Consider the following 16,628-nt stretch of genomic DNA (forward strand, 5'->3'; position numbering starts at 1 on the left):
CGTACAACCTCTTCCCTGTTGGCACAACTGCGCAAGTGGTTTCTGTCTCCTGATGCTTTGTTTTTGGATTAGCACAACTTTTGGTCTGTGCTCCACATGAGCCAGCCCTGTGTGCGGCTAAGTCTCCCAACCTGTGCCCACGGGAAACCGACGTGTCCAGCGCGGCTGAGATTCCTGGTTTGTTTGCCCTGTGGTGTAAAGATGTGATTGGAAGGCTTTTTTTCGCCAGATATGGACAGTGGTGGGAGGGAGGGGTGCTTGTGTAAACACTAGGCAGTCCACATAAAAGCTCGGACGTATGACGAGTGTTTGTCCTGCAAATTACATTATTTCGCACAATCAATCATTTTGATGAGATAGGTCCTGCCAAATATGCAAGCGATCAATCAAATGGACCTCAATAGTTTTGGAAAACATTGGCATCAATACAGTAAGGATTCTGACATAACTGCACTATTATCAGAAGTAGGATGCCGGATGACATCATATTAGGGGAGGTACTGCAACTGAATTATTTCCTACCAGGGAGGAGCCTTATCTCCCACAAACTGAATATGGAGTAATATGCTATTGACATTGATTTGAATTTTCTGTCGTGAGATCCTTCCTCGCTAGCACAGACTGAGTCTTTCTGCATCAGTTTCCAGATGGAGTTTGGAGGGTGAAGTGAGGGAGGGGAGGGGATGGCTGTGGGATTTCCTAGGACTGGTGGCTCAGAACTGAACAAGTGCGCCTTTTCACAGAGTGACAGTGGGAGAGGAGTGGGAGAGGGAGGGGTGGGGGTACCTGAGGACTGATCGTCCCTAATGGATCATAACTTCACTTAGTAGGCTGGTAGGTTAATGGGACTGAGAGATGGAGGGGTGGTTTGATTTATCAGTTTAATTAGTTAGCATATCAATCTGATATCACGAGTGCACCAGAATCGGCTTTACTCCATCCTCTCCCTATGGTCATAGATCATCATCATTTAATCTTTTACCAATTTGTCCATTTCAGTCCAGTTTTACTAAAAATTACTATTCCTCTAGACATTCATCAATTATGTCTTGTAAATCATCTAAGAAATCCCTCTCCTTATCAGGCACATCGTCGATAGGGATGTACATCCCAAATTAATTCCAGTTTTCTTCAATGAATTTTTATTTTTAGACTTATTGTCGTTTCACTCATTCATTTCCAATTAACTATTCTTTGTTTCCATTTTCTTCTAATTAGAACTGCAATGGCTGCTTCTGCTCTGTCAGTTTTTTCCACATCAATCCAAAGTAGAATATAATTACCAATTACTTCTTGTCCAGATCTTTTCTTTTTTTCTTTTTGTCGTTACCAGGATATACATTTGCAGTACTTCCATTTCTTTAATGAATTTCTTAATTTCTCCTGCTAACCCCTGTTTATTCCATGTCCCACGAATCAGTCCTTGTTCTTAACCAGAACTGATGCCTTTTGATCTGTCAGGCTTTTTATTTTATTTGGGAAACATAGCAAAAGCTGTTTATTCTGAGGTAGGATGTCAAACCCACGGCAAACCCACAACCTGGAGTACCGGGATTTTCCCTCAGTGCTTACTCCATTGGAGAGGCTGTACCCCCTGTACTATGTTACCAGTTCAAGAAGGGAAAACATAGGGTTGGGTAAAGAGAAATACGAGACGTTGTGTGACACTCTTTGCCTGAATCCTCTGCAAGAGGCTTGTCTGGCATACGAGACCCTACCATAAGCTACGCTATTACCAATATTTCTCTCTGCTTCATTGAATCATGCGAACCTTCTTGCCCGCAGGCAGAGTGCTACTTTAAGTCGATGTCTCCTCGAGAGAACATCGACAACACTCGCAATTATTTATTTATTTATTTATTGATTTATTTAACCTGGCAAGATTAGGGCCATCAGGCCCTCTCTTACATCTAACCAGGCATTCTACTTATTTTACATTCATATGTTTTAGTAGGCATGTTAAACTACATCTACTACAAAAAGTGAAATAAACAATTTGAAAGGTACACCTGGAAAAATACATACATATAGAGTTTATATTCTTAGGTCACAAGTACTGTTATAATTAGACATTATTGAAGAGACAGATTTTAGATAGGAGTGCTAGCAGCGGGGAGTATGAGGGAGACTCATGGTCAAGGGAGGAGAAGAATAGAGACATGATGAAACATAATTAAGGAAATATAAAGGAAAAGAAGATTGCGTGGCTAATAGAGATAGATGAAAGAGGAAGGCATCTCAGGAGCAAGATAGGAGACGCTAGCTTTGCTATTTAACAGATGAGAGGATTGTCCTTGTACATTAATTTTGTGGAGAACTTTGTGAGGATGATAGTAGGAAATGCTTCAACTTCTTCTTAAAAGCAGATCGAATTTTGCGCAAGGTAAGGGGCAGTTTGTTCCAGAGGCGGATAGCGGCAACTGAAAAGGACGGCTATAGAGACAGCATCGCTCAATATTCCTGCAGTGGACTTCCTGCATTTGTTCAGTCCGTACCTCATCGAGCTGCTGCAATACGCCAGGCAAAAGGACTTCCGACACAATATTAGGAGGCATTCCATGCCTTTTTCACGTGAGTATATTTCAGTACTGGCAATAAATAAGCCACATGTACTACAAACAATTTAAATGTGGGAATATTCAATTTGGAAGGCCTTTGCGATTGCGACATCTGGTACTACAATCAAACTTTAGTCATCAACACGTTCTGCTTATCTATAATTTTTGTCACTAAAACAATACAGAAGCCATGTGTATTTCTCGAAAACCTTATGGAATAATTAATTTATGACAACAGTGCCACATGTGGTTTGAACTCAAAATTTTACATATATTGGTTGCAAGCATATCTGATCGGTGCCTTGTTGCACCATCATCTTCGGCTATGTTTAACCTCTGTCTTGTTCCATCACTGTCTTCTGTCGAGTTGTGATTAATGTACTTATTAAAAGAGGTCTCCTAGCGTATTACGAATCGATGCAGTTTAAGTGCTGTATCATAGTTAAAAGCACATCAAAACAACTCTATCTTCCTTCCTAAATTATTGTTTAGTCATTTCGTTTCGCTTTTGGCTACTTTGAATGTGCTTTTATTTTTATTTTTATCTTTTTCTTACATTGAATATTTTGTTTAGATTTTGGTGTTATTTGGTAGAAAATGCAGTGTGTAAACGATTCAGAGAGTTCTGCACTGTTCTGCTGATTGGTAAATGTCGCAGAATACTTCAAATTTTCGATTTGTACATAACCTCTGTTACATTTACTTTAATTGCAAATAAAAGACAGTCTTATTGTGTTAATAGCATCGCTTATATTTTCTACTGTAGTACTCGCTAAGATGGTGTTCGCTAAGGTGTAGCATTACTCAAAATCTTGTAAAAACGCTGCGTGATATGATTTCCTTCTATGAACCACCAATTACCTACTCACATTTAAATGACACCCTTTACATGTTTTGGACGTGCAGATACTGTTGTCAGACTTGAAAAGCATCATAGAACCACTCAGATGTAGAAATATATAATTTGAGGGTGCACTGTATCTTACATCATGTGTGAGCCTAAAAAGCTGAATTACTTAAATTGTTTTATTTAGGCATGAAAACAGCATTGGGCACATAATTTCAGAGCTACAATCATGTTATATGCTAAGTTTGACAGGTGTGTGTGTGTGTGTGTGTGTGTGTGTGTGTGTGTGTGTGTGTGTGTGTAGCTAATGTATTTTAAATATGCAACGTTTAAAAAAAAAAGTAGACTGGCAGCTGCTTTGGATGGCTACTCTAGGGCTACATTTTGATTTAATTTTGATTTACAGTGAAATGCCGTAGGATGATTGGTTGTTTAGTTTTAATACTATGGGAGAATAGATAAAGACGAGATGGGAAGTGGGAGGCGGAGGGAGGGGGAGGGGAAGGTAAGATCTAGGTTTGTTATTTGATGATGGTGAAGTCATTGCTACACAATCTTGGATTGTGACGTCATTGTCCTACCTGTAGGAAACTCGCATTGACACTTACATTTAAAGTCAGTGGCATTTCTGTACCGCATATGAGGGCAAAGGGAGCCAGTAATATCCTCGATAGATACACTACTGACACATAGAAGGACCTAGGATCACTCTCTGCTTTGCTATAAGGGACAAACTAATTTGCAAGATTCGACGAGAGTGGGAAAGCACATGTGACGTGTATCAGTGCTACATTCTGCACCACCCCATGTGAACTATTACATAAGAATCAAGGTGACAGCACTTTCAAGCCTTTGACAGTGGTAAGTTTGCAATGTGTGATCCGTAGTTGGCTGCTTGGTCTCTGGTCGTAGGACGTGTTGTGCTGGTTGGACGTCTTCGGGCATTTAAGGCAACGGGTATGGCTTTCCATTGCATTGTCACATGAAGTCGGCCGTAGACGTTCGACTGCTGAATGTTTCCGATTTCTTGGAATATTGTTCAGAATCATGAGACGAAGCTACGGGTTCTATGCTACTCCTATCCAATCACTCTTGGACTGTCGATAATCTTGCATTCCCGCCGGGGGTTCGAGTCCTCCCTCGGGCATGGGTGTGTGTGTTGTCCTTAGAAAAAGTTAGTTTAAGCAGTGTGTAAGTCTATGGACCAAAGACCTAAGCAGTTTAGTCCCTTACGAATTCACACACATTTAATCTTGCATAATATTACTGTACGAAACGTATACTGTGCGCTATGTGCACGTAAAACTGCCGTAGCAACAACCTAACCCAATATCTAGTTCAACAGGATGGCTGTCGATACTGCATATCTTCATGCTATTCCGGCATTTTTTGTTGACCCAGTGTCGGCATGTTGCTATGATTGATACGTAGCATGCTCCTTTATCTAGAGTTCGTATTCGGAATTTAGAACCACATCAAAGGAACACCTGTTGTGAAATCTTCAGACGAAACTCTGTAAAGGTGGAAAGAGACGCTGCTAGAAGTTCTCCTGACCTGCGGACATCGGTGAGACGAAGTGCAGAGAGATAGACATCCCACCGGCACTGTGTCCGAATATCGTGATCTGCTGTGGGTCGCCGCCAAAGCTGGCGATGTTTCTCTGTACCCAGGTCAGCGCCAGCCTCTGGTCCTTGAGGCCCGCGTTGCCAGGGGCGACAGCGTCTCCCGTGCTCAGGAAACCTGGAATCAGCCATGAGATTCATGACATGAGAACGTAATTCACAGCAGAAACCCACATTGCTGACTGATAGTTACTGACGCATGGAAATGTCCTTATTGCAGTTCTTTTGTTGATTATTCACATAACAATCCAGCCTCTAAGATCTGTTTCCAGTAATTACTTGAAATGTAGTTGTCGTTTGCAGTGGATGGCAGTTCCGAGAAGAGAGGAAGGGGTTTTTCAGGTACGTGTGTTCAGGATGTGAGCGATCGGGTGTCACAGAGAGAAAGAGAGAGAGGGAGAGGCGTAAGCCAGATGTACGAAAAGTTCGGCCACATAGCTGGGGAAAACTCTGCTGAGTGCCAGAGGTCGCTCTTACTGCTGCATACAGGTTTCAGCTGTTGTTATTACATAATGTCTTCACGAGTTTGAGCATTTTGATCGATATTTCAAACAACAAAAGGTTAAAACAGGACTGTATAAAAATCTATTGTCTTCACTTGTAAATACTACACTTGCCTATTGCATTTGGTGTCTATGACCATTTGCAGTGGTTTCAGTTATACAATACCAACATCTATGATTAATCTGAATAATCGTGAAAGAGACTGATGGAATTTAGGCAGGGATGTCTACTGACCCATCGATGACAGGATTGTCGCAGTCTAAGATCTGTGATGTTGTCCAAAAGTACTTGAACTATTCATGCACCATACACAAAGCAAGATCAAGCAAGAAATATCGTCGCAGAATGCAACATTCCGAAAAATAATTAGAATACAATATTTCATAATATAAAATGAAAAGCCTGGTGTATCCAACACGGTAGTCGAATGACAAGAATAGAGAAACATGTACGTAAACATGGAAAACAAGTTCTGATCGGCTGGCAGTGTTGTGAGATCCCTAAAAAAAATCTTAACAAGCACTAGAAGGCGGTTCGTTACCAAATCACCTTAACAAATAAAATGTAGAGATTCATGTAGCGGATGTGTTTTATATGTAAAAGTATATTTCTATAGCACAGGCATCAATATGATGTTTTTGAAACTTGGTGTGAATATTAAGGTAAAATTTTTGATCAAGATATTCCTATGTAACACGGAGTGCCGAAAAATGACGTTTAATCGCAGTTATAATGCAACACTTTTTTCTGGAAGCAGGCCAGTTTTATTTAGAATTCAAATACATTATATCACTGCACATATTTTCGGCTACAAAACACTATTTTCAAACAAAATCTTCGTTCAATGCGACAGCCTGACACCACCTCACTGGATGGGCCGGTATACTGCATAGTACCACTCTACTTGTCGATATCTGGGGCAATGTTTCGCCTCGTGAGTAATCTCCCAATCATCCACGTGCTACTTCCCACGGACTAATTAGGCCAGACAGATGAAAGTCGGAAGGTGGAACAACCAAGTGGGAAAACACCTTTGGGTACCCCAACTGGTGGACGAGTGTGTCTATCGAAAAAGAAGTCCAGTTGCGGAGCGAGGTGATTGACTAAGATCCGTGGATCACCTTGAATGAGTATGTCCGCACTTTCCAACATTGCACCACTCACAGCTGTATGGGGCCAAGCAGCACGCGGCTGATCGGACAGGTTTGTGCGACTTTGTTGGGATGATACCAGGTGCATCTCCCAACGGCTCACTAAGTTTTTGTTCATTGTAAGGTCCCCGTAGACGTTCTGCAACAGCATACGAATATTTACGACCTTCTGGTTTTCCACCAAACGAAAGTCAGTGACTACTTTCTGCTTGGAACGCATCTCCGCTGCAGAAAGCATTGTGAAGGCTACGTATAGTGCCGCCACCTATCGGAATTTCATGAAATTATAGGGGCTGAAGTGAGAATATTCCACGACACTCCACTAGCAATTCCGTATTACTCAACCGTAACTGGCCAATAAAAATATTTTGTTGCATTAATTATTAAACGTTCCTCGTAATTCCTCATTCTTGTGACATTTCTTGAAGCGAAGCGCCATTTTATTTACGCAGTTAAGGCTGTTGGAGAAAAACAATGAAAAGTCTCAATGACAGCAGTATAATGCACAAGGATGGTCTGAGCTTCTGTCTTTTTGGTGTCTCCCATGTATGTACTTCCTAGTTCATTTACACTGCCAAGTTTCCAGCTGCTTTCAAAAGAAAAGAAAATAACTACCGAGTATTGAGTGTGGTGATATGGTGGCTTGCTAAGGGAAGAAAATACCGTTTATGAGTTTCTGGGAGCGTTAGGCACGTATGAAACATGTAAGTATTACATAAAAATTACGAATTAAGGACATGGTTGACACCAAATGTACGTTACTCGGTGCGGACTCGTCACCCACAATCTGTACAGATATTGCGCTGTTTGTCAGGAAACATACACTTGCTGTTGACGGAATTAACTGTATTATGCTTCTTATCGCCAGATCACCTAAGATACTTGAAGATGATCTGACAGTGAGACTGTTTTCATTAGTTCTATTGGCTGTCCCAAGCATACGTTAATAAATGCTTTTCCACCATACTACCTTTACAATCATCATATCCATATGTCCTTTACTTGGCATGATTCCGGTTGTTTGTCTTCTTCTCGTCTTGACTGGCACCACTCGTTTCGCAAGCGTTGCCTGTCCGTTAGTGGCAGCAGTGTCGGTTATCGACATGTAATAACTGATGCCCTATCTTTGGGGCGTCGTTTTTTTCCGAGTGTGGCAGTTCGGTTGGGGACTCAGGAGGAGCCAGGTCCGCGCAGTGCGAGAACACGCCGGCACCTATGGCGGCGCGTATGGACTGCGGGATGGAGGGGATGTGGTCACGAGGGCGCACGACGTCGTCGTAAACCAGATCCTGCAGGCTTTAAGATGAGTGCATTTCAGTTCAAGTAGAGAAACCTCCACCATTGTGATATCCCGCGCTTCTCCAGTGACTTGGGTTCGTGTTGCTGCTCGTAGTGTCGCCGACGCGAAGAGCAGCGACTGGAGTGCTTGGGGAAGGCGGATCTGATTAGCCTTCCTCGATTTTATCACTATTTACTGTGTTCAGCTTGTTAGGCTTTGTTAAGTTCAACCAGCGATGTTTTTTTCTGCCTGGTGGCCGCTAACGCCACTGTTTCCTGCCCTGGGTGTTAGTGTATGTAACGGCGGTGTACGTTTCCTCGCCTTGCCGCCGCTGTCCGGTAAGGCGCGTAGTTTTGATAGCTTTCTTGATTGTAGCCCGTTTGTGATTCTTACATTCTGGTGGTAATGATCCCTTTCCCGTTCCGGGCGCTCTAAGCACAGTATTCTGGGGAGTAGTGCAGTCCGCCGGTTCCGGCTTTGGCGTGTTGTTCCATTCCTGCATTTGATGTATTGGACGTCAGGTAGCTTCACCAAGATTGTCATTAGTCATTCGTTAGACTGCCACTAATCTGAGTTACCATCTTGTGAAGTGAATGCAACTCTTGGCTGCCTATCTCATCGCTCGGAAAAGTGTTTGTTGCCGGACCTTCTCAATGGTTGATTCCTGGAGCATCGTCTGTGACTGGTCCTTGTGTTTTAATATTATATTATTTATTACCATACCTTGTAATGCCTACATTAAAGGTTATGTACGTCTAGTTAATAGTTCCGGCCGCCTTCTGGAATCAATCTAGTAGTGTAAGCGTTGTGTTACAAGGTAACCATCATCTTATTTCACCGTTTTGTGCTCAGTTGCTTGTTCCTTTTAAATAACCTCGGCTTGTATTTGCTGTTTTACAGCAGGTGTCAAATTTTTTTATTTAATTGCCGTTTCTGGTGTGTAAGGCCTTCAGCCGCGATTGTGGTCATTTGCATTGAAAAAAAAATTGATATTTGTATTTTAGCAGTAAGTCTTAAAACCGTATTTACTGTCATTCCTGGCGTCTGGTACCTTCTGCTGTGTTTGTGGCCACTTACTTTTTTATATTTTAATACCTGTAAGTTGTAATTGCTGCGATTTCTTAAACATTCTTAATTTATGGTAATTCTCGGCATGTAAGGCCTTCAGCCGTGATCACAGTGGCTTGTTTTTTTTTTTAAACATTGTCTGTATCTGTATTTTATGGTGATTTGCTAAATTGCATCCCACTGACAACACTATTATTTACACAGTTGTTTATTTCTTCATTACTAAGGTGTGGTATTTTTTGTTTATTGTCGAATCTGGAATTACTGTTTTAAGAATAAATGCGTGTAGCTGTAGAAGGCAACCAGTAGTAAATGATTACGGCCCTGTCCACAATCGTAACCGAATATTGCCTTCCCTTGACTATAAGGTAACAAAACGGTAGAGTTTACCTGAAATGACATTAAAGTGAACCTAGACGTGATGTCTCCATGTACTGGATGATAGACTAGCGACCCTAGACCAAGCACTATGGAAATCTTATGCAACTTGTTTCATCAATGGTTAACTTATTGCGCGCTACGACCATTTAAATCTATTTCTGTATTGTATATATCAGGTTTCATCTCCCTTTACACACAGAGTTTCCCATTCACTTCCCTAACATGCTCCACGTTTTCCATCTTCTGCTTGACACTAGGCAAGCGACTTTCAATTAAAATTTCTTCCATGTACAGGATCATATATAATAGATGTACGAGGAATATTCGTAATGGATGTACGTGTACGGGTTGGTTAATTGGTTGATTTGGGGGGGGGGGGGGAGGAGAGCAAACAGCGAGGCCATCGCTCCCATCGAATTAGGGAAGGACAGGGAAGCAATTCACCGTACCCTTTCACTGGAATCATCCCAGCATTTGTCTGAAGTGATTTAGGGAAATCACGAAAAACCTTCATGAAGATGGCCGGACGGGTGTTTGAACCGTCGTCCTCCCGAATACGAGTCCAGTGTTCTAACCGCTGAGACACCTCGCTCGGTTTATGGGTTGTAAACGCATGGTTGACGATATGTGGAAGTTTAAGTCTGGTCGTGAGACGCGCTTGGGTACTCTAATGGTTGGGCGACTGCTCGCGATAAGCGAGGGGGGTTCGAGTCCTGGTTTGGTACAAATTTTCATTATCGTTGTTCAATTACACACCTCATGGTTGTCCATATTCGTGACTACGAAAGCATTTCATGTCTGCTTGTGACGCCGGCGTGTATGCATGACATATAATTGTGGTTCCCGTTTGGTTGTTACTCTTGTGGGAACAGCCCTATCAATGAACAGAATTAGTCTTTCTTCGAATTAGTTCATTGTTACGTAAAACATTTAAAGGATATTATCGTCATTTTACGTAACTTATTTATTTATAAATTCCGCAACTTCACTTCCATGTTAGGAAAATTATAGGTGGAATAGATCGAAAATTTCATAGCGAAACTTTATTGGAACATTAATTTCTCCCTTTTTCCTACATGAATATGGCTACCAGTCGTAAATGAAATTGTGGATTTTATAAATGAACAAGCTAAGAAAGGCGATGAGAATATCTTTTTAAATAATATTACTTAGCTCAGCACAGTGACTCACTCTTTGCTGACCTTCCTATTCTTAACATATGCTGTTACCATTTCACCATTTTCAGCTTGCGCTTGTATTCCACTTTCATCTCAGCGAAAACCCTTACCTTCTTTACAGTTCTATTCACAGACACCTTCCACAACTAGATTCAACTATTTCATATCAGTTTCAGACTTTAAAGCTTCCCTGCCACATTCAGACTTCTGGCGTTCCACACTCCGACAAGTCGAAGTTTTGTTGGTTTGTCAGTCTTTCTGCCAAGATCATCTCACTCTCTGCAGTCTCGTCTGAGAGATCCAGATAGAGGACTAACCCGGAAATTTTTGACAATGGAGAGATTGTCATGGCGATTTGTAAATTAGTGACCATAAATCCTACAGATACAAATTACATGTTATGATTCTTCAAATTGTCCTGGTGTAAGTCATGGCAAACTAGACAACGGGTGACTGGCTGAAAAGGCGTTCACATCCTCAGCCCACCTGAAGATGGCATTGGGTTCACATGCCGAAATATTGTTCCCGTTGGCCAATGACGTCCGGCCTTCCTCACGTGAATTATTTTGCCTAATTATTTCGTTAAATTAAGTCCATAATGCAGTGGTTTCAATCGGCTTCACCACTCTCTTATTGACGATTTTTCAATCATTAGTGGCAGTTCACCTCCAACCCCCTTACCCCCGCCCCCCCCCCCCCCCCCCCCTCCCAAGAGCAGCTGAGGCCCTAAAATTCCATCCATTGCTTTTCCCTCTTTGATAAGGCCGTTAAGAGAGTAAAGGTAACTCTTATAAGCAGTTACCCTCGGCCTCGATTGTTGATGACTTTATACGATGTGTAAGCAGTGGCTGCACTCAAAGCTGGGATCATTGGCAGCAACTAATGCAGAATATCAGGAAACAATACTTACCAAGTTGTCCTAGGCGATAATTAATAGTGACGAGTATGACTCCGTAGGAGACGAGGAAGTCTGGGCCGTATTCCTCGTCAGAACCACTGCCACCTCTGAACCCACCGCCGTACACCCAGAACATGACAGGCAGCTGCGCGCCCTCCTCCGGAACACCAGGTACGTACACGTTCAGGTAGAGGCAGTCCTCGGAGCCGCTGCCGTCAGGTTGGATACAGTCACTGCCATACTGGGTGGCATTACGCACTCCTTCCCAGTTTTCAGCCGGCTGTGGAGCCTGCAAAGCAGTAATTTTTAATTCGTTAGTGGAGCTTGAAACCTCCCCTTTAAAAAATTACTGAGTGACAGTGCAGGAAAAACTCTTACGTTATTTGATACAGAAACAGCTGAGTAATACACAACATACTCAGACAGTTCTCTCTTTACTTATTCTGATTATCACTAAACTGACACACAAGATTTTTAGCTCAACGCAATCTGACATTCAATAATCCCTACAAAAGAATGGCCCTAACTAACAATAACCTATACCTTTCATGAATCACGTACCTCACAAAAATCTTTGTTACTCGAACTACTGCAATACAGCGGGCACCACTACTGCCAGCTAAATAAAAGATTCTAACTACTGAAGGCACTGACTACTGATAGGCATAGTAAGCAAATGAAAGATTTTGATAGAGAACAAACAATGTATTTACCTTAATAATGTTTAAAAGTCATCATATATATATATCTATCAATTCATAACATCCATCTTTAAAAATTTCCTTTTTCTGGCGCACACACGTCCAAATCGTCCGTTTATATTATCCTCTCAAAACTCTGTCATCTCTGTCTCTACATCCACCACTGCTGGCGGCTTACCTCCAACTGCACAACGCTACGTGCTGTTCACTTCCAACTGCCCAACACTACACAAAGGAGTATTCCAACAACGAGTCCTACCAGCCACAGACTGCACACAGCGCAGTCAGCGATTTTCATACACAGCACTACATGGCGTTACCAACATAAAACCCTCAACAGCCTACTTACAAACTTAAGCTTTACGTAATGAAACGTTTCAGGGAAGCGGAACTGCAACGACTGGCATAAAAATATTGAAGAGACGATAGATCTCGATTTCCTTTCGTTGTTTAAGCTTGTCAGGTCATTTTCACTGAAGAGAATGCATTTTTGTTAAGTCCTAATAGAATAAAAGACAATGCGGAAGCTCTGTTAGATTTATTTCATTTGTCAAATAACTCAAATACACTATCTGGTTAAAAGTATGCTGACACCCTTTGTAATGCGAAATTGTGCAGTAGTTGTGAAGAGAGGGGGACCAACCGATATAAAAGGAAGCGAGGAGTGTTGTGTTGTCAGTAGAGAAGCAGCAACAGCAGAATTGGTTAGTCGGTAGAGATCAGTAGCTTCAGACGTGGACCAGTCACCGTGTGTCACCTGAGTAACCAATCCATCAGGGACCTTCCAAAGCGGAAACGCGAAGGATTAAACACAGATAAATCAAGGCCAGGTAGACCTCATTTACTGCCGGATAGGGACTGTCGAACATTGCGGAGGGTAGTTGCAAAAAACCTCTTGACATCGGCGAAAGGGATCACTTCTGCTTTCCAATGTCCAACCAACAGTCCAACTAGCACAATGCTGTGAATAGGAAGTTGAAAGGAAGGGAGTGCAATGCTCGTGCTGCTCCTCATAAACCACACATTTGTACAGGTAGCTCTGAGGGGTGCTTAAGGTACTGAAAGGAGCGACACCGCTGGACGAATGATGACTAGAGGCGAGTGACTTAGAATGATGACTTACGCTATACCCTGTGGAAATCTGATAGAAGATTTTGGGCTTGGTGAATTTCTGGAGAACACTACTTGCCATCATGTGTTACTTGCAGTAACGTACAGAAGAGGTAGCGTTACAGTGTACGGGTGGTTTTCGTTCTTAGGATATGGACCCCATATTTTGCTTCAGAAAACGCTAAATGAGGATACATACGAACACATTTTACAGCAGTTTATTGCGTACATTTGAGAAACAATTCAGAGACGATGACTGTGTAGGCATGACATAATTGTTCAAGGCAATGGACTGTGAATAATAACATTCCTTAAATGGAACGGCGTGGCTAGAGTCCCAAACTGAATCCATTTGGAAATCTTTGGCCACTAATATCATTTACAGCTTTTCATAGTGTAATGTTCACCGTTTTAGGACGCCCTCCCCCTGCTACGAGAAACGAACTAACAATTGGCGATGGCGTGGACATGTCAAGTGGCATGAATACATAATGCAATTGCCGACTCCACTGGACGAGAACGATGTTCTATTCCCCTCATCCTTGCCATAGGAAACCCTCTGCTTGTCCTGTATCCAAGAAAAGGATATGAGGTCTTAATATGCATTTGAGAAATGAGAATGAATAGTAAATTACTGAACTGTTAGCACAGTTCTAAATGTATAAGCTAATTAGCTTAGATGCTCTCCGATTGGCATACGTGCAATAAATGGAGAAGCGGGGGCTTTTGTAAGGTAACTGAACTGCTGCTGGTTTAGCTAAGTCATTGTGTCGGGTAATAATCACTGACTGGCTTACTTCCAAAAATTGGGAACGCATGGTCTACGAAAAAGAGAATGTAGCTTAGAAAGTGGAGTGGGAGGCGGCGGGATGGATTGGTGGATGGGGACGGGGGTAGGATGCGGAAGATCGGTGTTTAGGAAGAGGGCAAGGATTAGAAGATGGCTATGGCCAAGAGAAGTCTACTAATATCAAATACCGGCCTTAATTTGAGGAAGAAATTTCTGAGGATGTACGTCTGGAGTACAGCATTGTATGGTAGTGAAACATGGACTGTGGGAAAACCGGAACAGAAGAGAATCGAAGCATTTGAGATGTGGTGCTATAGACGAATGTTGAAAATTAGGTGGACTGATAAGGTAAGGAATGAGGAGGTTCTACGCAGAATCGGAGAGGAAAGGAATATGTGGAAAACACTGATAAGGAGAAGGGACAGGATAATAGGACATCTGCTAAGACATGAGGGAATGACTTCCATGGTACTAGAGGGAGCTGTAGAGGGCAAAAACTGTAGAGGAAGACAGAGATTGGAATACGTCAAGCAAATAATTGAGGACGTAGGTTGCAAGTGCTACTCTGAGATGAAGGGGTTAGCACCGGAAAGGAATTCGTGGCGGGCCGCATCAAACCAAAAAAAAAAAAAAAAAAAAAAAAAAATGGCATGAAGCTATGAGTTTGCTCCTGCCCCTGGGTGTAGGCAATGGTGATAAAACAATTTTTGCCGTTTATTTAAGTACTATACGATTACGCGCCATCAGCGTGGTACTATATGCATATTTGCTTCCTTTTTCTTAGCACCTGCAGTCTAAATTGTTTGTTACTCGGAGTCCGATTAATCTTGCTGCGCACCGCGACATACTTCATGCCATTGTGCTATATTTTAACACGATCAACCATCACTCAACTTGTCACTCTCATACAGCGATATCAACCCTTAGTTTCAGAACAACGGTAAGAACAATAGTAAACTGTCCAGAGTCAGTTACAGCGGGAACTTGTTAAGATTATATCTTATATGAAAGCTGAACAGACTTCCACTGCAGCCGTTGTGATTTTCCCCACGTGACAACAATATTATTCTGAGGCAGAATGAAGTCTACCATTGTTCTGACTACATATAATATTTTTGTGGGGAAATATCACACAACTTGATGGTCAGTGACTAAAAACGATGCAATGTCGCTTCGTATTCCTACTTGCTTTGTGTTGTTTACTGCTTGCTCAATGTGTAGACTGAATATATCGGGGACAGTCGTATTAACCATGAATTTTCTCAGAAAATGAATAACCTGCTGCTGTCACAACTTTTCACCACTGACAATAAAAACAGAAATATATTGTGCATGACATAATTACTTATTAAAAAAAAGGTTTAGAGCCTTGAAAGCACTAAGTATACTAAAAACTGTGGAATAAGTAAACCTGCGAAAATATACAACACTGTATTCACGTATATAGGCACCACCTCAAATGTCAGTTATTAACTAAGAGAGAAGGTTTATGTAGAAAACTGCTTGTTAAAGTTCCAGGAGTAAGGATTTTCGTAGAGATTTATTCTACATTCGTCATTCAGTTCATGAAGTATTTCAAGGTCAGGATTTGTTAAAATGGGTAACGATGACAGGCTGTGTGTGGCACCGAGACTGAAGTAATTTATGGGTTTATTACACCATGTCCTGAAAGTTGTCGCTGTCTACGCTTCGTAGAATGGCTTCCTGTTGAAACATGTTATTTCGATAACATCAGTGTACGTATATTTGCTTATATGAGTTGTTTTTCTGTGCACTTGCCTTTACTTAATAGGGAAATTCTTATGTTGTGGATGTGAACAGGTTTACCAATACCTGTAACAAATGACCATGTGGAAGCAGTTACGTTCCTGTTTCTGCAACTTCTATAGCAGCTGTAACACCTTTCTTTATTACCAGTGAAGTTAATACCGTAACCACCTCATCTACATGCATTTTTGTTTATGTTTTGTTGCATAGGTAGCTTAATTTTGTTAAGTACAGGCGAGTATGCTGGGCGATCAGTGTTCAGTAAGATGCATTCTTCTGTGCTGAGTAACTTGAAATGTGAATGGGGCTATGACGGCTGTGTTTTATTTCATTTAATTTCTTTTATTTTAGAAATTCGTGTGTTTTGTGTCTTGGGCTACTTTTATATTTAGTGCTTAAAAGAATTGATTTTTGTCATTTTTTCTCTGTCTACAATGAAATATTAGCGATAATGTAACTAACTTAACGAATATCTCTGTCATATTAATAACTACATTTTTATCACCACCGAACTGGAACAATGTACAACTTATTTGAAAAAAGTACTTTGCACACCGTCTTTCAATAGTATCGTACATCACAGAACGTACAGAAATGTGCAGGATAGTCGCTCTTCGTACTGATATTACTTGTACTGTGCCAAACTGACGAACCCGATTTGATATGTTTGAAATATTTTCTAATGTATAACACGAATTCCTTGTATGAAACTGTGTTTTTGAAATTTCATTTTCACTAATTCGCTACGACGTAGCCAAGTTTCACAACTTGTCT

At 41.5% G+C, this 16,628-nt stretch overlaps 1 protein-coding gene across 1 annotated transcript in view; it reads right to left on the reverse strand.

Annotated features, from left to right (window-relative positions):
* LOC124788808 (cholinesterase-like) overlaps window positions 1–16,628 on the reverse strand; it is a 93,257-nt gene that overhangs the window by 72,426 nt on the left and 4,203 nt on the right. Inside the window, exons 3-4 of the mRNA XM_047256088.1 lie at window positions 11,499–11,775; window positions 4,960–5,145 (exon numbers count right to left, since the gene is read on the reverse strand). Of these exons, the coding sequence (XP_047112044.1) occupies window positions 4,960–5,145; window positions 11,499–11,775 (463 nt within the window). The remainder of the gene's footprint in view (window positions 1–4,959; window positions 5,146–11,498; window positions 11,776–16,628) is intronic.

Source organism: Schistocerca piceifrons, chromosome 3 (genome assembly GCF_021461385.2).
Source record: "Schistocerca piceifrons isolate TAMUIC-IGC-003096 chromosome 3, iqSchPice1.1, whole genome shotgun sequence".
Classification (NCBI taxonomy): domain Eukaryota; kingdom Metazoa; phylum Arthropoda; class Insecta; order Orthoptera; family Acrididae; genus Schistocerca; species Schistocerca piceifrons.